The sequence below is a fragment of the Cebidichthys violaceus genome, unplaced genomic scaffold, assembly GCF_023349555.1.
Source record: "Cebidichthys violaceus isolate CVI_PGR_0920_01 unplaced genomic scaffold, fCebVio1.0.p SCAF_90, whole genome shotgun sequence".
Lineage (NCBI taxonomy): Eukaryota > Metazoa > Chordata > Actinopteri > Perciformes > Stichaeidae > Cebidichthys > Cebidichthys violaceus.
In genome coordinates, this window is record NW_027176976.1 from 333123 (window position 1) to 360367 (window position 27245).

At 45.5% G+C, this 27245-nt stretch overlaps 1 protein-coding gene across 1 annotated transcript in view; it reads left to right on the forward strand.

Moving 5' to 3' along the window:
* The window catches only part of cacna1ab (calcium channel, voltage-dependent, P/Q type, alpha 1A subunit, b), an 89073-nt gene that overhangs the window by 35893 nt on the left and 25935 nt on the right, over nt 1–27245 (forward strand). The window contains 20 exon segments of the mRNA XM_068704366.1: nt 498–669; nt 1947–2527; nt 2805–3112; nt 3656–3788; nt 3890–4019; nt 4317–4376; nt 4967–5073; nt 12766–12865; nt 13866–14026; nt 14733–14870; nt 15736–15937; nt 16034–16198; nt 16639–16749; nt 17044–17127; nt 22100–22216; nt 22320–22385; nt 22983–23074; nt 23241–23391; nt 23865–23992; nt 24978–25074. Of these exon segments, the coding sequence (XP_068560467.1) occupies nt 498–669; nt 1947–2527; nt 2805–3112; nt 3656–3788; nt 3890–4019; nt 4317–4376; nt 4967–5073; nt 12766–12865; nt 13866–14026; nt 14733–14870; nt 15736–15937; nt 16034–16198; nt 16639–16749; nt 17044–17127; nt 22100–22216; nt 22320–22385; nt 22983–23074; nt 23241–23391; nt 23865–23992; nt 24978–25074 (3103 nt within the window).

Here is a 27245-nt window from a genome sequence, read left to right on the forward strand (position 1 = left end):
GTTTGCAGTACTGCTGTTGACCACTAGAACAATTTGTCAGCAGGGCTGAGTGGGCGAATATTGATTTCTCCAAACAATAGATTCAAAACTTATAGACCTATTAAAACCTTTTAATTTGGACAATTATTATAATGTATTAACGTACATAACATACAATTAATACGCTCTCCTCAAAGACACCAGGCTCCGTTGACAAAAACATCGTTTTAACTCAGTCGATTGTAAAACGCACTTCATTAAAACCCGACATGAGCAATTTTTGAACTCACCAAACTGTCTTGTTTAGTTCTTTCCCCCGTTTCAACAAACACCAACTCAAACTAAACGTCCAGAGTTAGATGTGAAAAGCTCCGCACACTGTTTTTTGTCGCTGAGAGACGAAAGTCGGAAACAAACTTTTTAATTCGGCCTTGTAGATCTAACGATGAGTGAAGATTCAGCAACTGTAGCATCAACTTCTGTGGCGGACTGCTGAGGTGAAATAACTGAAAGTTTAGCAGCTTATCTCCCGACAGTAAGGAGCAGCAGAAGAACCACATCAAGGGCAACAAGTCGGTGTGGGAGCAGCGAACGAGCGAGATCCGCCGGCAGAACCTGATGACGAGTCGCGAGGCGCTCTACAACGAGCTGGAGCAGGAGGACTGGAAGGTGGGAGGTGAAGGGGAGGAGGTGAGGACACACATATACACACACGCACATATGCAGTGAGTGACATTATTGACCATTTTAACCACTTAAAGGGAAATTATCATCCATATTCTGCTTTTTATTTTTGTGTATTAAATAAAAAAGTGGATTCATTTTGATACAAAATATAATTTGATGTATTTGTCGGCTTTGTATCACAGCCAGGTTCCAACATTTTAGGGTCAAGATGCACCTGAAAGTGTATGTCAATGGTTCACCAGTGTCTTCCTCAAGTTGGTGTGGTGATAGTTAATCCTGAGAGGAAGTTCATCCCTGTTACACTGTAAACATCGTGAGATGATCTTGGTCTGGGATCATTAAAGTACATTAAGTACATAAACATCCATTTAATTAAGTAATATTTGAAGTTCATCCCCACTAATGGTAATGACGATGGCATTTGTCTTGTTTCCATTCACATATTTCTTTTGCATATTTTTAAGTATTTCATTAGAAAAGTTGATCGAGATGAGTCTAATTCTATTTTGCGACATTTCAGAAGTTTTGCTTTAAGTTTGCCTGAAAATTGAATGTTAACACGTCTGTGGAAGTGTCGCTGTTAACTAGCCTCTAGCCAAAATGTCAAGTTATCACACTCACACTGCTGCAGTGATGTAGAAGTGTACTCCAGGGTGTGTCAGTGCACTGTGACATCACCAACCACACCCATCAAGTTGTACACAGATGAAACAGACTTGAACGTTTAAAGGTAGTTGAGCACTGCTTTTTAGCCTGGTGTCGAGTTGCACTTAAATGACTTTACATCTGTATGTCACGAGCAGTGATCTTCAGCAGAAACACCAAACACAAGGCCCCTGACCTGCTTTATAACCGCTGTGTATCATGGGTCACGCTGCACAGGGTGTAATGTCCCTTTTAAGCCTGCAAAAAAGAGTGTTGTTATTGCGCTAGCCGCTGCTATGTGGGACGGTTTGAAGCTGCGTGCTTAGGAGCGATGTATTATTAAAGTGGGGCATGCAGAAAAATCCAGAGCTGTACCCAAAGAAGGCAGCGGACTCAAAACTGGAGCGGGTTTGAAGTGTAATCTGCTAGATCAGAGAAAGTGAATTATGGCAACAATTGCCAACAAGAAACACCTAAAGCTGTAGCTACATTGCTTATAGCAAAGTATTTACACGCAGAGACGGCGTTACGTTTCCTGTTGATCGAAGGGTCAGTTCACCCAAATCCCCAACAGATTTTAACAGTTTTAACAGCATCCACTCATCCCGTATGCTACCCTTTTACCCCCGACCCAGGTGTCCTATCCACGGAAAGGACGTGGTGATATGAAGACCCACCTGGACCGGCCGCTGGTGGTCAACCCGCAGGACAACCGCAACAACAACACCAACAAGACCCAACCTGGCGAGTTGCCTCTGGACCAGGAGTACCGGCGCCAGGACGTCGACCACCACCGCCGAGCCACCCACCACTACCACTACCACCACCACCATCGGAAAGCCAGCGGCCCGGACGGCGGAGAGACGGGCCAGCCGGTGGAGACCCGCATGGAGCGGGGCTTCAGCTGCACGTCCCTGGGCAACGTGGAGGGCCAGCAAGGGGAGGAGAGGCACATCCACAGGAGCCACCGGGGCCACCGGCACAGGAACAGGGAGGGCAGGGAGGCCCGCAGCGTGTCCCCCAACTGTAGCGCCGGGGTGGTGGAGGGCAACAACGAGCACCGGCGGTCCCGGCAGCACCGCAGGGAGGGGGAGGAAGGCAGGAGACACAGATCCAGAGGGACGGAGGGGGAGAAAGGCGAGGAAGGGGAGGGACGGAAGGCGAGACGGCATCGCCACGGCAATCAGGAGAAGAGCAGAGGGCATCGCACCAGAAGGTGAGAAAGTGTCTCAAATAACAACCGGACAAGCTTTTTAAAGTTCGTCTTTGGGAATTTAGGAAGCGACCCGACACGCTGGCCAATGACGTTTGGCTCTTGTGTGATTGGCTGCCTGGTAGCTGTTGCCTATGATCATTTTACCTCCCCAGTGTCCAATGTCAGTTAAATAAAACCATTAAAAGTCCGATATGATGTTCAAATATGTGTTGGTATCTATACCTGCTGTTTTTGATCATCTTGTCCATAATCCCTGATTGCCTCCTTCCTCCATCAGGGAGCACCACAGCACAGGGCCCAGCCTCTCCACCGTGCGACCCATACAGCAGCACAACGAGGACCTGGACAACTTCCGCAACAACAGCAAGCTGGCCAGTGCCCAGGAGCACCCGTACGGCCTCCCGCCGGATCACCCCGACCACCCGGACCACGTCAACAACCTGCTGAACTTCCGCGACGCCGACACCCACACCCTGCTCCACAGCATGGACAGCCTGATCCTGACCAGCATGGCCAAACCCGAGTACACAAAGATAGACATGCCGCCCGTCTACCCCTACCCCTCCACCAACGCCATCCTGCAAGGTGAGCATCTGGGGCGAGGGATCAGTCATGTGCAATCGAGGGTATACAGTAAGTTGACATGCGGATGCGACTGTCCCTGCAGAAAGTATTACCGAAGGCCCCGTCCCAATACCTTGGCCCTATTCACTCTACATTGTACTCTACGTATACAATCTATATTGAGGATTGAAGGGTGTGGGTCATGAACAACAAATGCCCTTCAAAAACAGCACATGGGAGAAGTTTGCCTACAGAAATCTGCCAGAAATCTCCAGAGGTTTAGGCAGTCCTGGTCGAGGCAAAGAAAATTGTTGAATATTAAATCATCAAAATGTCTTCAAATCGTATCTGTATCGGCTACAAGAAGCAGGTCATTAATGGTTATCAGTATCAGAACAGCGGTGCAAATCCAGTCTCGTTCAGTCCGATCCTGGAACACAACGCTGGCTTGGATGTGTTTACCGTGTTTACCGTCTCGCTCTGGTGACGCTGACCTCTTTCTGTCTCTCTGTCCGTCCAATCCAATCCCCTTCCTGTCTTTTCTCTCGTTGTTTTTTCGCTCAGTGAACAAGAACGCCAACACGGACCAGAAGAAGAGCGAGGAGAAGAAAGAGGAGGAGGACGAGGGAGGAGACGAAGATGGCCCCAAACCCATGCCCCCCTTCAGCTCCTGCTTCATAATGTCCACCACCAACCCGTGAGCGTTCCGTGCGCCTGGTCAAACGCTGCGAAGACGCCATCCTGTGTCCTCATTGAGGACGTAGGAATAGTTATTTAAACGGCTGGTTTCCTCTGCAGGTTTCGGAGGTGCTGTCACTACATCCTGACTCTGAAGTATTTCGAGTTCAGCATCCTGTCCGTCATCGCTCTGAGCAGCATCGCCCTCGCCGCAGAGGACCCCGTCTCGCCGGAATCACCGCGAAACAACGTGAGACATCGCAAACCCTCACAGAGGCCGGTTTAGGGTTACGTCTGGGTGTCAAAGTAAAATGAGTTTTAGATTGGTGTAGGTTAGGATGGTGTTATTAATCAGAAACACACGGAATAAGGGAAACTGGATTTGGCGAGTAGATTGTGAAATTGGTTGTTAGGATTGGGATTATGCTGTTTGCTGTCTGATTGTTTGTCTCTCTCTCTGTTAATCTCTCCTGCTGTGTTCTCCCTCTCACTGATTCATCTTTCTCTCCGGTATAATTATATCTCACGCTGTTGTGTTGCTCTGCAGGTGCTGCGTTATTTTGACTACGTTTTCACAGGCGTCTTCACGTTTGAAATGTTGATCAAGGTAACAAAGTATCACTGTGTGTGTGTGTGAGTGTGTGTGTTTGTGTTTATGTATTGACTTTGTTTATAACACCTTTGTTTTGTGTATTTTCATATTGATGTTTTTGTTGTCTGCGAGTGCGTTGTTATGTTATGTATTCATGGTGACCCCCAATAGTCGACTATTTGACGGTTCGATCCAAAGAGCCCGGTTAGTCTGTCAATCTCACGGTCGAATTTGACCAAGAACTGCTTGGTTTCTCCCAATAAATCCTGATATTCAACCTATATTGGTATAGATGTCAGCCGTCTGTCCCCCTTGTGGCACTGGACCCGGAGACAAACGGATGCAACGCGTCCTGTTGTAAGATCAATACCAAAGTCACAAACACAAACTGTTAAATTGGATGTGTCAGCTCTTTTGTTTGGTGTGGAAAAATGGAAACCAATGGATCAATGGGCAAAAAAAACATGACTTGACCGCTCAGAGTCGACTGTACGTGACACCCCTGCTCTGTATGTTAGTGTGTGTGTGTGTGTGTGTGTGTGTGTGTGTGTGTGTGTGTGTGTGTGTGAGAGCTCGTTGTACTGAGCGTGCTCTTTGTCTTCCAGATGGTGGTGCTGGGCTTGTTTCTCCACCAGGGCTCCTACTTCCGCGACTTGTGGAACATTCTGGACTTTATAGTGGTTAGTGGTGCTCTGGTGGCCTTCGCCTTCACGTAAGTGTCCCCCACCCCCACCCACCCCTAACCCTCCTCTTCATCATCTCCACCACCCACACACACACACACACACACATTCCATCATCCACAGAAAGACCCTTGTCGCCCAGCTAGGCAATGCTGATCTTCCTCATCACCTCCTGTCTTTGTCTTTCTACTATCTACTCGTTCTGTCTGTTTTAAACTCTCCTCTTCTCTTCTATTGCTTTCTCCCTCCTTCTTCTTCCTCCACTTTCTGTTCCTGCTCTCGTCATGCATTGATATTCTTCTTTCTTAAACTGGTTTTCTGTAGTCTCGTCATTGTCTTCTCCCATTTCCATATCTATCTCCTCATTGGTCGTCAACACATCTGGCATCGAATCAGCAGGTCTTCCTCTACGTTTCATCGCCGCCCGTCATCCTTAACTCCTTCAATTCTTTTCCTAAAGTTCTGGATGATCATCACCAACCTCCAAACCTACACTCTAAAAAAGTTCTACAATGTTTAGGGACCCTCAGATTGTACCCTGAGGTACCCCTTTGAAACCATTATCACAGCATTTTCCTGATAGTTTTCTGTAGTTCCAAGTGAGGAACCCTAAATTACCAAGAGTGAAAATAGTTTTTAGAGTGTAGTTACATTATCTTCACCCACTCCCCCCCCCGACACACAAACCCTAAACCGTGCCTGAAACAATCCCATCACACCAACCTCATTCCCCTTCACTGTCTGACCTAGTACAATGAAAAGCACCACCTGCTCCTTCTCAACATTTTCTTTTTCCCCCAATCTTCCTTGCTTCCTGTTCCCTTGTGTCGCTTATTTGCCCAATCCCTGCCGTTCTGATATTTCCACTAACCAGGCCGTGAGTCATCTCTTCCTCTTTTCTTGCATCTAAAGCCCTGACTTTTGATTCCCCCAAACCTTTGCTTACCAACGCTCCTCAGACCCCTTTACAGCTTCCTGCTGATGCCTTCACCTTCTTCCAGATACCTTCCATAAGAGCCTCTCCTCCGATCTATCACTACATTCTTCCCCCTTTGTATTCTGAACATACAGCAAAGACAGTGAGAGAACAATGGAATATTGTAGCGCCTGTAGCGCTCAAAACACTCTCCAAACCACCTCCTCGTGCTTAAGCAAACAGAGAGGGGAGTTTTGATTTTTGTAAACCTGCTCCAGCTCCAAGCTGGTGAAGCAGAACCTGAACCTCAGGGTCAGTCCAAGTCTTCCACCATCTCCATAAAAACAAAGGATTAAAAACAGCATCCATGAGGCTCTATGACGCTGATAGAATTCTCCAAATGCTACGAAAACATTGAGGAAAAGAGTTTAGGAAAATGGGCGGCCATTTTTTTTACTATTTGACCGCGGGCCTTCTCCACAACGTTAGCATGCTAACATGTGCTAATGAGCCTGAGTCTGTTGGTTCTGGCTGGTATCGCCATAATGACTTGTAAATATAGAAGGGAAAAGCAGATTTATTTGTTCGTTTTTAGATTTAGTTAAATTTAACGAATCTGACGCGTTGAATCACCGAGCTGTATGTTGGGAACAAGTGTCACCCATTGCTCCCCAGCTTCCCGTTATCCTCACCCTAACCCCCGCCTCCACCACCCTTGTCTCAAGATAACTCCCTTACAGTCCGTATAGGGACACCCCCCCCCCCCCCCCCCCCGACAACCATTAAAATCATCCTCCTGCCTCCAAACCCAAACCTCCCCCACCCTCCCCCTGTTCTCCCCTGTCCTCCGGGCTGGAGCTCCCTGGCGGTCAGTCCGTGTGGGTGAGGGCGCCCCAGACACCTTTAACCCTTTAAGTGCCCAGACTATCTGTTCGCCACGGGGAAGAACACCGCCATGGCTCATCACCCCTCCTCCTCCCCTACTCTCTCGCTCTCTCTCTTTTCTACCCACACACACTCAACACACACACACACACACACACACACACACACACACACTCATCTGTCCTTCTGACCGCGTTAACGTTTCCCGGAGGCTCAGGTATTTAACTCCCTTTCCTCTGCACGGCACCGGGGAAGTCGGACTGAACGTGGGAGGGAAGGAGGGAGAGGCATGCTGGGGCAGGGTGGTCGGTCGGTGGAATGATTTGATATCATGCTGAGGCGGTGTATAAATAAATACATATGGATCAAATATGTATGATATATGCAACTGTAGGGGCTGAATGTGTTTGTCTTTGAGAAACAAAACGAGTGAGTGAGTGAGTGAGTGAGTGAGTGAGTGAGTGAGTGAGTGAGTGAGTGAGAAGCTTGTGTGTGCATCCTCCTCAGCTCTGGATGTCCGGTGCATGTCTGCCTGCATGAACCTGAACACGAGCTGCAATGCAGCAGACGGCATCAGAACTCTGTCGCTGACGTTCAGAGTCGCTCACAGGATTGAGCTTAAATACGTTCTGTGTGTCTTCAAGGTAACGGCTGCTCTGTGTTCAGAATGAATGCAAAGAGTCATTGATTAAAAAGTCAATGGAAATACACGAGGGACACAAAATGTGTTTGGTGCTATAAACCTTTTAAATTATTATTAATAAATTTAGTTATTTAAATTTATTTTCTTACTGTAAAAACCTACATCGTCTGTTTCTACTTAAATAAATACAAATTTTTCATTTCAGAAAAAAAAACTAAGTGACTTTTTAAAAACAAGCCGGGCAATTTAGTTTCTAACAAACTTTACTTCGTCTCTCTGTCTCTCTCTCTCTCTCTCTCTCTCTCTCTCTCTGTCTCTGTCTCTCTCTCTTTGTCTGTCTCTCTCTCTCTCTCTCTCTCTCTCTCTCTCTCTCTCTCTCTGTCTCTGTCTCTCTCTCTCTGTCTGTCTGTCTCTCTCTCTCTCTCTCTCTCTCTCTCTCTCTGTCTCTCTCTCTCTGTCTCTGTCTCTCTCTCTCTGTCTGTCTCTCTCTCTCTCTCTCTCTCTCTCTCTCTCTCTCTCTCTCTCTCTCTGTCTCTCTCTCTGTGTCTCTCTCTCTCAATGTAAAGCCCCTTGAGGCAAATTTGTATTATTAGGCTGTGAAATTAAAATTGACTTGACACAAATTAGATCAGAATGTTTCATTGTAGTAGAGGAACATGTTACCTCGTTTAGGATCAATTCATAATTGGCTTTGGTCTTTTCCTGAGATTTCTTGTTGTTGTTTTTTTACGGAGAGAAAAATATAGAATGTTGTGAACTTGTGAAAAAAGTCCAAAAGATAGTTTGACTTAACTTAAATGTACAGAGACAAGAAGGAAAAAAACGCTAATAATAACGGTACATTTTGAAAATTTCAGGTCAGTCACTTTTTCTTCAGCCTTATTTCCCACAATGCCTTTGGAAAAAAGCACTTGCATCTGCTATGAAAAGAATGGAGACGTCTCACACAAGTCAGTGGCGTTAATGACGTCACTCTGCACTCAGTCTGAACATTTTAACAGCTAAACATAAGTGATGTCATTGTTACGCCGCCAGCGACTAGAAACCCGAGTCGACGTTAACGACCCGGCGAGCGGGACGGGGAAGGTGCACACGCACGTTTCTATAGGTGAAGCTTCCAGGAGACGGGTGGGATGGATTCAGAGTGATATTATAATACTTTGATTAACGTTTCACAAGCTGCGTCTGTAGTTCAGGACTCCAGTTCTGTCATCTAAGACACACCTTCATTCAGTTTCTACCTGATTGTGATTGTTCAGAAGAAGTGAAAAGAAGTGAAATTGCTTAATCAAACTTTAAATATCACTTTAACAGCAACAAAAAAAAAAAAAAAAAATCACTCCACTGCTGCACCCTCCACAGCATGACTCCCTGCACAAACGAGGACGCGTCCTCCCCTCCTCCACTGGTCTCCTCCTCTCCTCCTCTCACTCTCTTAATCGCCCTCTAGGACGCTCTCCCATCGTTTCCTTCCTTCCTCTCTCCTCCATTCCTCCCTCTCCAGCATCTCTCCTCCTTTTGCCTCCTCACTCCCACCCATCTGCTCCAGGGCTGAGCTACAGTAGTAGGGGTTTTTTGCTTGAAGGGGGTGAAGTCTTTACACACACACACACACACACACACACACACACACACACACACCTTTGTAATTGACGCATGACATTGTTTCGAAGCAGGTACGTTCACAGAAGCATTGTGCAGAGAGGACGTTTTTAATAGCATGGTCAGAGTGCAATGGCTTCATGTATTTCTAAAAGGGTTTTAAAGACGACAGTTGAGCTTCTGGCTTCTTTCATCACTCCAAAAAGAAATACTGACCGGGAGCTGCATGCGGTCGCAGTATCTCCCTGAGAATGGCGGTGTGTGTGTATGGCACAAATACACACAAATCCTGGTTTCTTGAGTCCCCACTCATGACGTCTGTCCTGAGTGTGCGCCTGTCTTCTCTAGTGTCAAGAAAACCTGGAACCGCCCACTTGTTAATATTTAACCTCCCCCCCACGCACACACACACACACACACACACACACTGTGCAGATGTGCATGCAAAAGAGCTTTGATAAAAATCTCACTAGATGATTGCAGATCTAATGAGGGCAATTTGTGCTGTAGGCCCGGTCTAATTGATCATTACGGTGTGATAAGATAAGAATCGGTGTAAATGGATGCAGCAATCGAGTTTCCTCCTCCGACCGTGAAGGTAATTCTTCTTCTTAGAGCTGGTAGCGCGGCAGAAGACGGCCAGGAGGGACGGAGGGGTTTGGCAAATATGTTTGTTTTTTTGATTGTTTAGTTCTGATGGAATGAAAAAAAAGGAACACCCTGAAATGTTGAAATGCAAAAGGGAAGGAATGAGGTACGAGGCTCAGTTTACTCATTTAAACTTTACTTTAACCAGGCTGTGCTCGTACTCTTGTTTGTAGCTACACCCACAAAAGAAGTAGTGCACTGTAACTCGGGTCCAAAAAAACACCAGACTCTCACCCAGGAGACAGCTGTTTGTGTCACGTGTGACATCAAAGGTCAACTCCACTTCTGTAGTTATTTAAACCTAAACGTTGACCTATTTGTTATGTAAAACAAAGAGACAGGTATGTGGACAGGTGTGTGGACATTCCATCATGGAGACGAGTTATGGGTGTGGGAGGGGAGTGTGTCTACAGTGTGGGTGTTAGTGGGAGTGGGGGGTGGGTTTAAGCAGGTTTGTCCATCTTGCTGTCCTTCCTTCTTTGTCTGTCTCTCATATGGATGTATTTTTCCCTGTTTCTACCCCCCCTCCCCCCCTCTCTCTTGTCTTGTGTCTGTCTTTGTCCGTCTCTCTCTATCAATGTGTGTCTCTGTGTGTGTGTGTGTCTTTCTATGTGTTTTCCCTCCTTCCCTCCCTTCCTCCTTCTCTTCTTCTTCTTCTGTCTCTGTCCCCGTCTTCCTTTCTGTCGCTGTCACTGACTCTCGCTGTCTCCACCTTCGGTGAAACTCAACAGGAGCAGCACCCGGTAAAGTTCTTCCTCTGTCCTCCTCCTCCTCCTCCTCCTCCTCCTCCTCCTCCTCCGCTCTGTCCCCAGCTCTCCACCACCGGATCAAATTGGCTTCTCTCTCTTTCTTTCTTTTGTTCTTCTGTTCGTTCGTACTCATCCTCGCCGTATCGTAGCTTGTGTCACTCTTCACCATCCCAAACTGAAAGTCATCGAAACAACACAACGGTTTTCGTCGATGTAAATGATTTGATGCCCACAGGTTGTTTTAGAAGACTCTTGATTCATACATTATCAAAGTGATACTCCACCGATCGTCTGTCTTTTGGTTAGAGCCCTGAAGGCTTTAAAGGTGACAGTAAAAACTGTTTCATCTGTCGCCAAAAGTTAGAGCTGTGAGCTTAAATCCATACGGTGCAAATTACTAAAACTCTGAAGTCTCATTTCGACCAAAAGCGGTGCTACTTAAGAAAGAAATGCATCAGTCGCAGTAGATTATCAAACGCCAAAAAGACTAATGTTTCACTCGCAGTACTCCAGATGGAAATCAGCCTTTTGGTAAAAATCAGGCATGTGCTTCTGTTCAAAGGCACCAGACTCCTTTAGCAAAAACACTTAACTCGCAGAACAACGGCGCTGCTGGTCTACCGCTGCCTTGATCAGTCAACGCCAAAAGCACCGGCATAACCCCAACAAAGTAGCCGATCGAGGCAGCGGTAGACCAGCAGCTCCTGTGTTCTTCGAGGTAAAATTACTGGGGGGTTTTTGTCAATGGAGTCTGGTGACTTTGGCGAGCGCGTCATTAACCACTTCAGTTTCCCGCGTCCTGAAACACAGACTGTATAGCATGTCTCACGGTAAACTGGCAAAGAATATTCCAACCGAAAGCGGACAATTAAACTGACATTCTACCGTTATGCTAGCGTGTGCGTGCATGTGTGTGTTCTTGTGTGTGTGTGTGTGTGTGTAGGGAATGTTTCTGTAAGTCCCTATAACACCTTTGGCCCTACTGGGCTTTACTCTTAATTCCTCCCAAGCTGCTCTGATGGAGAGACCTCAGTCCTGCTCAACTTCAGACCTATTGATAATCGATCGGAGTCTCACTCTTGCACACACACACATCGCGTACTCGTAGAACTTTCCCGAGGTCTCAGACTCAATCGATCAGCCTCCAATTGAATTGTCTTGCGTTTTTGTTTTTTTTGTGTGTTTTTTTTTGCCGCGGGAACTGAGTTCATAGTTAAAGAGCAAGCGTTGATGGACGACCCTCTCCTCTGCTCAGGCTTGGCAAGCGTCCAGGCGCCTCCTGCCTTTCTTTTTTCTTTTTTGAAAATGGCCCATCCACTTACAGTAAAGATCAACTCGGCTATTTACTCCCTCGACACCTCCATTTTTCCCCCCTAACTGATATTGGTTTATGGGCTGACAAATCACGAGCGGAGTGTTCAGTTATGGAGTTCGCAAGCGCGTTAAAACACACGACGAAAGGAGTTTTGCTTAAGCCACACCCCCTCGCGCCCCGGTTGCTCTCGCGGCTCGTTTGACACCATTGGTTCAACATGTTCTTTTCTTGTGTTGTGACATGAGAGTCTCACATAGCCTCCGTTTTCCTTCGAGTCTTGCGGTCGGTTTGCAGTCCCAAACCCAGAAAAGAAAATCAGAACACCAGTTTCTGAAAATCTGGACTCAATTGAAAGGAAGCTATGTGAAACCGACCGAGATCAGTTCATTTAGTGTCTCCAAATTCAGGATTATAGCAAAAATAATCCTAGCCATGTAGTTCTTTAAAGTCCACGCTTCATGTTTCCACATCGAAAAACTCCCCCCCCCCCCCCCCCCCCCCATTTCCCCTTCCCGAAGAACCGAACAGCGTGTTTCAAAAAAAGAAAGAAAGAGGTTTGGCCGGGCACTCTGCCGGGAGATGCCTGTTCGATATGGAATGTCTATTGTATCATGGTGAAGATTATAGCAAAAAAAAGTGATGATGATGATGCTTCTTGATGTCCATGAAACCAAAACGGTCAGGAAACTGATTGCTTTTCCCTCCCACGGGTTTCATGTTTGACGTACACTCAAAAGTTTCTTTCTTTCCTGCAGAAGAAGAGACTGTAAGAGCTTTGATTGTCCACACTGACGCCGTGTGCACAAGTGTCACATCATGTTGTTGCTTTCACTGTAGATTGTCACTATAGAGGTTATGTTTGTTCCGTAATATTAGAGGGTGCGGTAAGAGCCCTTTATGATTGTTCCATCCCTTCGCTGCTTCCCTGACATTCGTCGTTGTTGTTCTCTGGCTGAACTCTAGGGGGAGCAGCAAGGGTAAAGACATCAGCACGATCAAGTCGCTCCGCGTGTTGAGGGTGCTGCGTCCTCTGAAGACCATCAAGCGACTCCCCAAGTTAAAGGTAAAAAAGCTCAGCAAATCCATCTGACTTACGTACACCTTCTTCTCATTATTTCTTCTCACTATTTCCTTAATAATGTATTAATGCTTTTTTTAATCAAAGAAAAAGCTGCATCCATCTATAACTAATGAAGACTTTTGTGGGATAACTCGGCGGCAACATCCAATGCTGAAAAGTGAAGCCAAAGCAAAAGCTTCATTCTCTCTAGTGTCCACCAGGGGGCGACTCCTCTGGTTGTATAGAAGCCTAGTCTAAAATGACTCTACTTCTCTCTTGATTTATTCCCTCAGTAAACATTGTAAACATGAGTTTATGGTCTCAATCTCTAGTTTACAGTCTTCTTCAACACAGCATGATGTTCATTTAGTACATTATGGTCCATTTAGAGTCAAACAGACCATAAAGCAGGGTACGCTTTAGGGGCGGGGCTTACTGTGATTGACAGGTCTCTACCACGGCGTTGTCCGTGTTTTTACAACTTCAACTCTTTCACAGTGTGTTTTTACTTCACGAAAGTTAACTAACATTTTGGTTGCCTAAAAAAATATAAAAAAACAACAACAAAACAACTAACTTCAAGACCACGGCTGAAATCCAAGATGGCGACACCCAAAATGCCAAATTTGTGGACTGCTGTTTCTAAACAGCAGTCCACAAATGGGTGGGATGGGTGACGTGACAGTGACTGCGTCAACTCTAATTATTACAGTTTATGGGAATAACCACAGTATAAGTGAGCATGCCTTTGATTATAACGTTGTATGTTTAGGTCTCATACGTGAACCGTAAAAGGTTTAACAATAGGCCAGAAGTTATCAGAACAGCTCTGACCATTGATCTCTGCATTCAGTATCTTCTGATAAATGAGGTCACGGGTCATCCAGCCCGTGTGTGGTGTGTGTGTGTGTGTGTGTGTGTGTGTGTGTGTGTGTGTGTGTGTGTGTGTGTGTGTGTGTGTTTGTGTTTGTGTTTGCTAACGTCTCCGTCTCTTCCTTCGCAGGCGGTGTTTGACTGCGTGGTCAACTCCCTGAAGAACGTGCTGAACATCTTGATCGTCTACATGCTCTTCATGTTCATCTTCGCCGTGGTGGCCGTGCAGCTCTTCAAAGGCCGATTCTTCTTCTGCACGGATGAATCCAAAGAGTTTGAGCGGGACTGCAGGTTTGTGCCAGAAAACAGCAAGCTCAAACTATTTTTAGTTAAACAAAAACCAAAAACACAAATATTTCAGTACGAGGGTGTATGTTTTTCTAATCCGTAGTATTCTACATAGAATGCATTTTTTCTGTATTTAAATGTTTTTAGATTTGAGTTTATTATCAATTATGTATTGCTAGTACTTGTGGTACTTGCAGTGCTGTCTTTTGGCACAGTAACAGTCTCTTGGATCCCAAAGTTGCAAAACTTCTAATATGATTTCAGCATCGTCCTCTCCAATAAAACCCATAACAGGGCTCCAGACAGAGAAAAACACATTCACGACTCACACGTTTGAACATAAATCACTTGCGGTCGGTCGGTCGTGTCAGTTGAGCAGATGCTGCCACCTAGAGGAGTTTGCTGGGAATTTAAATACATTCAATGAGAAGCAGTCACTTTAATAGACTAGGACCAAGCCTAACCCTCATAATGTCAAACACAAACAGAGATAGAAATGTAGGGTGTATTGTAGTCTTGATGCTTTTCCACTTTTGTCTGTTTTCACTGATTGATTGTAGTATGTTTCATTATAAACCCTGTATGTGTGTGTGGTGTGTGTGCGTGTGTGTGTGCGTGTGTGTGTGCGTGTGTGTGTGTGTGTGTGTGTGTGTGTGTGTGTGTGTGTGTGTGTGTGTGTGTGTGTGTGTGTGTCTTTGTGTTCTTTCAGGGGCGAGTACTTGGTTTATGACAGAGATGAGGTTAAAGCTCAGAAGCGGGAGTGGAAGAAGTACGATTTTCACTACGACAACGTGGCTTGGGCCCTGCTCACCCTCTTCACTGTCTCCACTGGAGAGGGGTGGCCGCAGTGAGTGGGACACTCTCATAAACACACACACACACACACACATAATTGTAATTTTATGGGATTTGGCTTCTATGTATATTAATCATGTAGTAAAAGCATTTCAGTGATTTAAAGATCTTAAACTGCTATAACTTTAGATGTTAATATAACATGCTGAATAAAGTTATGTAGTCTTGTAAATAAAGGTCAATGAATACAAATATTGCCAGTTGTGATTATGGTTGCAATATCTTGAAAGATTAATTGATGGAATGTTGCTTCAGCATTCCAAGTATTCTTCTTCAAATCTTTGTTCTTCCACTATTTCTTCCGTACGTTTTTTGGCACTCTTCTCCTTCTACATTTTTTAAGCTACAGAAACCGTTCGAATATCAAAATGCTTAGCTCTTTGAGGACACCTCTGCTATGACTTTTTATATTTCTAACCTTTAAACTTTTTGAATTATTAAGCTTTTTGGTCAACATCGTCGTCTTCTTCTTTCCTCTGAATATCTTAGATTAATTCAAATCGTAAATGTGAAGCTGAAACAAACTGGCTGCTTGTTACGACATATTTACTGTAACTAGTTAACCTTATTTTGGAATATCTATATGTTTAGTGGTAATGAATCAGTCAGTGTTCTACTACAGTAGATGAGTTTGTAGAAACAGACAGGAGAACCAGCACGGGAGCAAAGTAAAGTTCTGCTGTGGACGTATTTTAGACTCCTAAAATAATCTCTATCAGTTTAAGTGAACATTAATATTGGTAAACACATCACTTTTACACAGATTTGTTATTTAATAGTCAAATAAAAAGTACATATGTGAATCTGAAAACAAATCAAATACTAATACTTGTATTATTTCTCTCCTCCTCTCCCAGGGTGTTAAAGCACTCAGTGGACTCCACCTATGAGAATCAGGGCCCTAGCCCGGGTTATAGGATGGAAATGTCCATCTTTTACGTGGTGTACTTCGTTGTCTTCCCCTTCTTCTTCGTAAACATCTTTGTGGCTCTCATCATCATCACCTTCCAGGAACAGGGGGATAAGATGATGGAGGACTACAGTTTAGAAAAGAATGAGGTGAGGAGAGACGCAGGGTGTTCAGTCTTTACCTGTAAAGCTTCTTAAAGAAGTCAAAAAAGTAACTCTTCCATCCTATCTTCTCCCCCCCTACAGAGAGCCTGTATAGATTTCGCCATCAACGCCAGGCCTCTGACTCGCCACATGCCGAAAAATAAACTGAGCTTCCAGTATCGCATGTGGCAATTTGTGGTGTCTCCGCCCTTCGAGTACAGCATCATGGCTCTGATTGCACTCAACACCATCGTCCTCATGATGAAGGTACGAGTCCCCGGTGCAGTAAAAAATTAGAAGGAAACACTACCGCTCTTGTCCACAAGGGCCGCCAAACATCAACGTGAAATGAACGTTCGTCGTCGTAGCTTTGACGATGAAGATTTACACTCTGCTGTCTCAATTTGGTCCTCAGATCCTTTACTCATGTTAAAGTACTAATACCACATTGTGAAAATAGTCCACTACAATTAAAAGACCTGCATTTAAAACATTAAAAGTAAAAGTATGTTAGTATTATGAGCAAGTAAAAGTATTTAAAGTGCAGTAAAATGTGCTTAACTATTACATATGATGTTTCTGGATTAATGTTACTGCTGCATTAATGTCTATGTTCAACTCAATACAAAAATTCTCAATTGTCCCATCTACTTCTACTCTTCTCATTCTTATTCCACCACCGTTTGTTTTATTCCCCGTGTCTCTAGTTTCACGGTGCATCAAAGACGTACGACGAGGTCCTGAAGAACCTCAACATCGTGTTTACCACCTTCTTCTTCATGGAATCAGTCCTCAAAGTCATCGCTTTTGGCCCTCTGGTAAGGCCGTGAAGAACCCCTGACGCAGACACATTCCTGATCTAGGTTGACCCGGTCTATGTGCTTCAGCATTTCATCCTATTATTCATTTATGAAGCAGGTTATTTTGGGTAGACAGATCTAGAGCGTGTTCTTCCTGTCCCCGAAGAACCGAGAACATACCGTTGTTGTCGCGCGGCAGCAGCCACGCCATCGGCCTCCTTCCATTCTGTCTCCACGATAACGACGCCGCCGTCGGAGAGACACGATCGGCCACCTTAACCGTCTCTTAACTTCTCTCTCTCTCCCCAACAGAATTTCTTCAGAGACGCCTGGAACATTTTTGATTTTGTCTCCGTCCTCGGAAGCATCACTGACATATTAGTGACAGAACTAGGGGTAAGTGCTGTGGAGCGTTTGGACGACGCTTCACTTGATGGTTGAAACGGGTTCGGCGGACTAGTCGTCAATGTCTAAACCGGCCTTTTCGTAGATCTTTGGTTTTGTTATCCCTCGCCTGTTGTCAGTTGATATACATTTTTGAATGGATTCAGAGGAGTCGCCTGATGTATTTGTTGTCGTAAACTTCCCCACCCGTCCCTGGCGTCATAGAGGGACCTGCTGCGTAGTTCTTTTTGATCTTGCGACCCCTAAGAAGTGCTGCAACACCGACCCAAATCATTTATTGAAAGCAAAAACCTGCAGAATCACGATTAGCATTTGTATCTATGTATTTGTAGAAGTTTAGAGACATTATCATTAATCCACAAGCAAAACAAATTGCACATTAGGATGATACAAATTAAAAAATGAATAAAAAAGAAAACTCCATCACACCATGTAGACACACACACAGACTAAGTCACTGCTCCTGGTCAAGAAATAATCCCTCGAAAAACCACAACACTTTGGATTAAACTACCAAAGACTAATAATAACTCTAAATGTTAAATAACGAGCTTTACAGGAGCTGGTGGTGGATTTTGTTACTCATGTCTGACTGTTTCCTCCTCGGTTTACAGTCTGAATGCTAAGCTCTGCTAGCCAGCTACTGTGATCGAGTCGTATTTTTACCGTACAGATGTACAACATTTGTTGTACATTTCTGATTCCAAAGAGACTAACAGAGAGACTAACAACAGTTTATTGTGTTATTGTGTGTCTATATAATGTGTGTACATAAGTCTATGTCTTAGTTGTCCAGTTCTGGGTCAGTGTGCAGCATTCCTTCAACCCCCAAATGTCAAATAATTATAAAGTCCACATCGTCCACGTTTAAAGTTTGGGTTTAAATTCGTACGAGTCACAGATTGTGCCAATTATGTGCTGTTGTGTGTTAATGCGCTCTTGTGTTTTTCTCACTGTTAACCCTGATTGTGTCACTTGTGTGTCTGTTATTATTCTATACATATGAACCTAATATGATGATAGATGTCAGAATATTTGTGGAAGTTCAGCCCCTCTCTGTCGTCCAGTTACTGTGTACTTTTTTTTTTTACGCCAAACTGCGAATTGGATTCTGCGTCCTGGTTTCGGTTGTGAACTCGTAAAACCTCTCTGACACAGACTGAAGTTCACGTCTCATTTCACAGTGACTCGAGTCACAATCAGTGCGCTTATTACTGCAAAACAACTGTGATTTCAGACGATTAACGACGCCCACCGGCCACGTTGGACGTTCTCGATCAACGTCCTGGCTGTCCGAAAGGAGACGTTAATTGACATTAGTGGTGTGTTCCCCCCCCCCCCCCCCCCCCGACGGTGAATTGAACGTTTCAGACATCCGATTGATTCTCTGTCAGCTTGTGGCAGCAGACCTGCTGCTTTAGCACATCAAGTGAAAGATGTCGTTAGCATTGGCTAGAAATCACATGTTGACGTTGGCAGGTTTTGAAGGTACCTTGTGGGCAAAGCCAAAAAAAACAGCCGGTTCCATCTTGTTCCTCCTCTGAGGACTACACTCCCCCAGAACTGAAGTAAAACTCCTTTTGAGTTTTGCTCCACCGACTGATCAAATATTGAGAAAAGAAGGCTCTGCGAACGTCTAGTGGCGGCACTTAACAATAAAGCCAAACGTTTAATGTCGAAAGACTTGATGTCCAAAGCTAGCAGAGCAAGAAAATACCGATACGCGTGAGTATCGCGATATTGTGTTTTGTGATACTCTCAATTACACCGTATCGATTTTTAATTAACGGTTCTCATGCAAAGATTTGTGACAGACGGTGGCTCAGATTGCACAAAAAGTCAACTTTTCTTTACTCGGATTGCATGCAATGTTTATGACGGAGTGTTCTTCATACAATGACTACTAATTTTATAAAACGTTCATATTAGTGTTGGTAGTGGCACTTTAAAATAGCAAAATTTGAATTTCTAACATGTTGTAGGGAGACGAGAACCCATTACAATCCAATACTGAAGCTAACCGAATAATGTAATTGCACGAACGCTGGTGCGGTTAGTTTGGGTTAGCTGTTAAAGCAGTAATCTCACTCCGCTGCGGTCTGAGTCCTGCTCGCTAGAGGCTGATCTCGCAGAGAGAGAGAGACAGAACACGCTAGATAAAGTCCGTAAAAATACTGACTACATCATTTGAGATAAGGATTTGAGCGTGAGCGGCAGATCGGTGCCGAGTCGAGGTGGAAAAACGCTTCCTCTGTGCGCGGTTCTCAGGAAACGTGGTCCTCTTTAAAGTGTGTAAAACCAACCAGACAAAACGAACCGAAAGTAGCGACAGAGCTGAAGTCAAAGAGGGGCTGAACCGTGTCTCACGTCGCTCTCTAACTTGTTGTGATCTGACTTGACCTTTCTAATGACGCCCATAATGATTCCGTCTTCCTCTTCTATCTCTTTACATGCTTTCTTTAAAAAACCTCTCTACTTTGTTGGCGCCCTACGCCCCCTCCCCACTCCCTCCTCCTCTGATTAAAAAAAAAAAAAAAATCCATCCAATCAAAATGCACTATGGAATCCTTCATCGTGTTCTCCATCCGTGCTGCGCCATGCCATGTGGTGGTGGTGCTGTGATGATGATGATGATGATAATGATGGTGGTGGTGGTGGTGTGCCCCATGCCCCCCCCTCCTCCCCCTCCTCCCTGCCCAATAAAACACACAACCAACAACCCTTCCCCCACCTCCCACCCTCCCGACCAAAAAACAATGTCTCTCACCCACTCACAACGTACTTCAACCTACAAAAAAAAAAAAATTATAAAAAAAATAAATAAACCCCTCCCCATTCATCTTTCTACATCTTGGCACATGTAGAATCTGGTTGGTTTGTAATTTATCTCTCAAAGCTTTCTGCTGCATCCTCATTGGTCATGCGTACCCCCCTCCCCCACCCATGCCTTACCCCCAGTCACCCCCCCCACCCCACATGACCAGTCTTAACCCCTCCCACTGCATGTGCTTCCTGGATGACGACACTTGATGACATAGAGATGATCATTATTAGTGTAATACATACTTTAGAAGAACATGGATCATTTTACATTTTACATTTTTAAGAATAAGCTTAATTCATCCTGACGTTTTTGCTGATTTTCCATCCGGATGTATCGGTGAAAGACTAAACTGATTAAACTGCAACAACTTAATAACATTCATCAGTTAATGTGTGCACACGATCAGAATAAATCTCATCTCACAGTGCAACTGAATCAGTGAATGAACCAGAGCTCAGGATGTGCTCGGCCCCACTGGCCCCCTGCTGGTCTGCATGTAGGCCAGTCCTTTCCTCTCAAAAAAAAAAAAAAAGAAAGAAGTATGCTGCCATGCCGAACCACGCCTGCACCGAGGCTGCTCGCTACAGTCCCTTCCCTTCCTCCCTCCTTTCCCTCCTCCCTCTCCATGCTCCTCTTCCCGCCTTGCCTGTCAACCACAAAAAAAATTGCCGGGGCCTCAGCAGGGAGTTTGGCTGTCGCGCCGTCGCATTATTCCTCTCTGTGACGCCGCAAAGAACCCGCCGACCAAACTCAGAAAGTCACCGAGTCCACGTCGAGACCGCAGCGCCGCCGTGTTTAAGGGCAGCTTCACACTTGGTCCAGACGCCTGAAGTCTGTCCTTTGTTTCTTCACCGAGTCATTACGCACAAGAGTCCAAACACTTCATCGATTTCACGACAGGTATCCTTAATTACTGGTGGGTCGCGACCCACTTTTGGGTCGCGACCCACCAGTTGAGAATCTCTGCTTTAGCGTCAGTTTTTCTCGTGTCAATTTTCTGCCCACGCCACTCTTTTGGGTAGAAGTCCTGGGTTTTGTTTGACCCGTCCATTGACACTCTTTATTTAAACGTCACCTGACCCGGTCCGTATCTTCATACCACAGTTTGTTTGATTTCAATCAATTTCCGCTCGTTACGTGCAGGACAGTCTTTTCTAAATGAACACAGGAAACTAACTAACTTATTTAGGTTTAGGCAACTAAACTACTTGGTTAGGTTGAGGAAAAGATTGTTGTTTGGGTTCAAATAACTACATTACGGGAGTTACGACACAAATGAATCTACGTTGACTTCTCGTTTAACGCGGAGAACAAACAGCTGGACGATCGCTGTTTTCTTGGACCCATCCGCCCCGTAGAGTGTTGTGGTCTCTATACTTCTGATTCTGTGAACGAATGCTGGATGAGACCGGCCTGAAGGTCGCGTGGAGCGCCGTCGTGTGACGCGTGCCGTAGGTCCGCTGAGGTCAGAACGGACTGACGGTAACGCGACAACACCTGCAGAACTTCAACCCAAGTGTGAAAGCCCTAAAAAAACACATCGGCTGCTGTCTGTCTCTCTCATCTTCAAAAGTCAAACTCATCAAACAATTTATAGAGTTCGGCGTCACAGACGACCTTAAGCCATGCTCTCTGGGCCACAGAAAGAAAACGTGTGTGTGTGTGTGTGTGTGTGTATGTGTGTGTGTGTGTGTGTGTGTGTGTGTGTGTGTGTGTGTGTGGTTGACAGGCACAGTGCACTGTGCTCCATCTTGTGCGGCCTGCTTGCCCCCCAGAGATCAGTGCATTTGGTTCTATAAAAAAAAAAAAAAAAAGAAGCGTTCTGCTGTACCAGATTGGATGATGACCTTCAGAATTATGATTTTCCTTATTTCCTCTCTGACTCCTTCTTTCGTCTTTTCTTTTGTCCTTTGACTTTCTCCCCCTCTGTCTTTCTCCCGTTTATATATCTCCTCAGAGCCGTTATGTTTGCAGTTGGTTATGATTTATTGGGTTTGACCCCCTCCCCCCCCTCCCCCCCTCCTCTCTCTGACCTCTCTTTCCTCCGCTGTTGTTTTTTGGTTTTTCTGTTTGGATAGAGGGAGGTTTGTGCCGCTGTCGTGTGTTTGGGTGAGACTGACTCGTGTTCTCCGTCTGTAGAATAACTTCATCAACCTGAGCTTCCTGAGGCTGTTCAGAGCGGCTCGCCTCATCAAGCTGCTGAGGCAGGGAGAGACCATCCGCATCCTGCTGTGGACCTTCGTCCAGTCCTTCAAGGTACCCGGTCAGACGGACAGACTAGTCTAGAGTACACACAGTGGCATATATATATACACACATATAAACACTTCTTCTTCTTCTTCTTCTTCTTCTCTGGTAGGCTCTGCCATACGTGTGTCTGCTCATTGCCATGCTCTTCTTCATCTACGCCATCATCGGCATGCAGGTGAGTAGCTGCAGCTTTTGATCTGTTTCGTGTAGGTCTGTCACGATAACGTGGATTTTTAATAATATTCATGTCCAGACAAAAGTCATATTTGGACATGAACTACTTGCATAATTAATGCTACTATATTATCGTTATATCAGTGGCATGAACTGGTCTTAAAGTGACAGTGACGTTGTGTACTATTTACATGTTGAATGAGTTTTAAGGTGAACAGCTGGAAGAGACATTCACGTCCTTCGTCTAGGTAAACCAAATACCACGATGTAAAAAAATACTACGTTACGAATAAAAAGACCTGTATTCAGAGATGTAAAGACCTACAGTACAGAAGTAATACTCAAAACTAAAGGTACTTCAAATGCAGGACCAGTGGCTCCTCGTCGGTGTTGTACTGCATATTATACTGAACTGATACGTTAACGTGTTCACGACATTTGCTGCTGTTTCTGTATGATTTTGTCGTCAGACTGCAGAACACACAGTAATATTTTTGGGTGTTGTTGTTGCTGTTGTGGTCGCTTTCTCTCTTTCTCTCTTTCTCTCTTTCTTTCTCTCTTTCTCTCTCTCTTTCTCCACCGTTTTGTGCGTTTTTAGTTGTTTGGGAACTTGGCTCTGGACGACGAGAGCGCCATCAACGAGCACAACAACTTCAGAACCTTCATCATGGCCCTGATGCTGCTGTTCAGGTGAGCATCGTTTTCTGAAGGACTCTTTGGAGAACCTATGGCACTAGTTTTGTACGCGTTATTATCTATGTGGTGAATTCTACGCTCGGTGTAGAGTAGAAGCTGTTCAATGCATTCTGCTCTTTCCTGTTTTTTTCCTTCCGTGTGTCGTTCGCCCGTCGTTCAGGAGCGCCACGGGCGAAGCGTGGCACGACATCATGCTGGCGTGTCTGGGCAGTAAGGAGTGCGACCCGGCCTCAGGGAACACAGAACCTGAATGTGGCAGCACCTTCGCCTACACCTACTTTGTCTCCTTCATCTTCCTCTGCTCTTTCCTGGTAAGAACAACTAAAAAAACCTTCAAAATGTTCAGCTATGTGTCTTTTTTTACATTGAATCCAATTACTTCTCCTTTGTAGAAGGTGCAGAGGTTTAACAGGAACAGTGCTCTTCCTTGATTTCATTCTCTCGATGTGATGGTTTTACACTTTAGCTTCTGTCTTTATCTCTATCTCTGTAACCTGTTTTCTCTGCTGAGTCAGTCCGACATCCTCGATGTGTCCTTCACATGTTGTAGACCCTTCTTCTTCTTCCGTCTAGATTTAGATGATTTGTACGCAGAGTGCAGTTAGTGAGAGAGTAGCTGACGACTTTGATGAAGTAGGAGAAGGGGGCGGGGCTTACCCAAAGGTCAATTGTGCGTTTAGCGTTTCATTGAGCCAAGTTGTTCGTCCTTTCGACTTGATGTTCAACACAAAAAAAACAACTTTTGTTGTTGCGTTGAGCTCGTTCACCTCGTCCTCGTTTCCAGATGCTGAATCTGTTCGTGGCCGTCATCATGGACAACTTTGAGTACCTGACCAGAGACTCCTCCATCCTGGGGCCGCATCACCTGGACGAGTATGTAAGGATATGGGCCGAGTACGACCCGGCCGCCTGGTGAGTGGCACGCCAAAAACAAACACCAACGCACCGCGAAGTATAGCAAGTACACAGAACAGGCAAGCTGCTGTAGTCACCACACAGTAGATATGTCTGCACACGTTTGGACAAGTCTTAATGCTGAATGTAAACCATCTTATCTCTTAACCCTTGACTTTCTCTCCCGTCCCCAAAAAAAATAAACGGGGGGAGAAAGACTGTGGAGTCGTGATGTCGTCCAGGAAGAGTTATGGTGAAACAGGATGGTGTTATGATATCAGCTGACTGAGAATCAAGGGTTATCCAGCTGTCTCTCTCTCGCTCTCTCTCTCTCTCTCTCTCTCTCTCTCTCTCTCTCTCTCTGCCTCTCTCTCTCTCTCCCTTTTTCTCTCTCTCTCTCTGTCTCTCTCTCTCTTTCTCTCTCTGTCTCTCTCTTTCTCTCTCTGCCTCTCTCTCTCTCTCTCTCTCTCTCTCTCTCTCGCTGCCTCTCTCTCTCTCTCTCTCTGTCTCTGCCTCTCTCTCTCTCTCTCTCTCTCTCTCTCTCTGCCTCTCTCTCTCTCTCTCTCTCTCTCTCTCTCTCTCTCTCTCTCTCTCTCTGTCTCTCTCTTTCTCTCTCTCTCTCTCTCTCTCTCTCTCTCTCTCTCTGCCTCTCTCTCTCTCTCTCTCTGTCTCTGTCTCTCTCTCTGTCTCTGCCTCTCTCTCCGTCTCTCTCTCTCTCTCTCTCTCTCTCTCTCCCTTCCTCTCTGAGCTTCTCATAAATGACTCCACAGTAGTGATGACCCTCTCCTCTTCCTCTTCTGCCCTCTGTAATGAGTGTCTGCATGAGAGGATTTCTCAATGTAAATAAATGCTCTCTCCTCTTCTCCCGTTTCTTCTTCTCTATCATCGTATCTCTATCTCTCTCTCTCTCTCTCTCTCTCTCTCTCTCTCTCTCTCTCTCTCTCTCTCTCTGTGTTCTGTGTGTTCCCTCACCTAACCTCCCCTCCTTGTATTTCTCTTGCAGCGGGCGCATACATTATAAGGATATGTACAGTTTATTGCGAGTTATCTCCCCTCCCCTGGGCCTTGGCAAGAAATGCCCACATAGGGTGGCCTGCAAGGTTTGGACAAAACCCCCTAAAGCACAAACTTAAAACGCAACCTGCTCGCCTTTAAGAGACTGGAATGAATGTCGCTCTTTATCACTTTTGAAACAAATGATTTTCCTTCAAACCTTTTATTTCATTTGGTTTTTCAGTTTGGGTTTGCATTATTCAGTTGTTTTAATCATTTCACCATTGAATCATGGGGGGGGGGGGGGGGGTGGTTATGTTGTATATGCATTCTGACATGACAATGAGAATGTTTGGGACAATGCAGAAATGCACACACACACTCTTGTACACACACACACACACGCACACACTCACAAGCATGAGGTGGTGCACTGCACTCGCTATTGTCTTCTGACTGAACGCTGGGAAACTTGACACCGACGTGTTCACTTCTAGCTGAGCTTCACGTAAACACGGGAGTCTAGACTCCGGTCAGCCGTTGTCTTTGAGTTCTGCTTGCTGTCTTAATTTTTTTGCCTGGGCAGAAAGAAAAAAAAAAAAACGGTTTGGAGCAATGTGCATTTTTTTTGTTCTTGTTTGAGTTTTGGGGGTGGGGGGGGTCGATTGAAGGGGGGGGGGCGGGGGGTTTCACTTTAGTACCAGAGACTTGTGCGGAGAGGGCTTGGTCCGAACGCCGGCTTGTCTTTACAGCCGCGTGTCATCGAGGCTCAAGAGTCTGCAGGTTTGTTTGCTGCTGTTGTGGTCGGAATGAAAAGAAACTGCAGATTCGTGTGCCTCCGTGGCACGTGTGTGTGTGTGTGTGTGTGTGTGTGTGTGTGTGTGTGTGTGTGTGTGTGTGTGTGCGCGTGCGTGTGTGTGTGAGAGAGAGCCGCTGTGCTTATTAAAGCAGCCTGTAATATTTAATCCGTGTACATATTTTAAAGCCACTTCATGTCCTGAAAGTCTGATTCTTTTTTTTTGTAATCCTACACAGAGTGGCTTTAAGGATTCAAGGAATTAAAAACGAGCGTTGGGCCCGTTACAAGCTCCTCACAAAGAATGCACGCACCAATGCAAAGGGATCACAACGTGCTGATTGGACAATTAAATAAATGTCTAAAGTCCAAAGATTTGCTCAAACTTTGCAGCAATATCGAGCTACTTAACCTGCAAACTAGCAGAGAAGAAGAGCTTTTCTGTAAAAACGCCATCTTGCATACTCGCGTGTACTCCTGCGTATCATAAAACCACAGGTTTTCCTCTCTTTCATGGTAAATATATGGACATTCTTTATTAAGAATAACCCCTTGAGATGTACCATCTCGTTCTCAACGACAATTATACAAGACAAAAAGAACAAGACGATTAAACGACACCGCATATGACAATAAATAAATGCGATAAAATGACACATAATGAGGAATGCTGGCGTCCCAGAGCACATCGATTACTCCCGCGTTAGAACAGAGCCGGTGAATCCCGCACGCTTGGGTCGGCACCCCTTGAGCGGAGAGTGTAACGGGCCTCATGTGGTAACAGTTTGTAGTCGCTGCTACCGAATATGGAATACTTCAATGACGTGGCCAAACCTGCTCTGTTTGTGGCTCTGGTGTTTTTGGGGAAAAAAGAAGGAAAGGGGGGCAGTGTGTGTGTGTGTGTGTGTGTGTGTGTGTGTGTGTGTGTGTGTGTGTGTGTGTGTGTGTGTGTGTGTCTGTGTGTGTGTGTGTGTGTGTGGTTCGGGGCAGGGACTCGACATGAAAAGGTCTTGTGTCCACCAGGTACCTCTTAGTAACTCGCTGCGTCGACAGACGCTCGTGGGAAGAGTCGTTGGTCTGCGGTTGCTGATCTTTGTCTTTTTAAGGCTCTGCGGCCTTCAGGGTCAGTTCAAATCATCGTATTTTTACAACTTACCCCTGGTGATGTCCAGCAGTGCACGTCGTTTTCGGTGACATATGGTGAGGTTTTGAGCATTTATATTTACTTATGTCTTATGTGGCAGTAGAGCCAGTTCATCGGAGCTTCAGGGCCTGTGAGGAGAGATACGAGGTTAGGTTCAGGCAAGCGTTTAGGTTTAGCGAGGACACATTCGGACGGTGGCGGTGAACTGACCTCCTGTTAGCCGCCGGCCCGTGTTTTGGGCACGTCCCGTGAACATCTGGAGGCGCAGCCGTGAGCGGAAGGTTTCCCGGTGGACACGCAGCCTTCGGTAGCAGACTGCATTGACTCGTCGTCGTGAC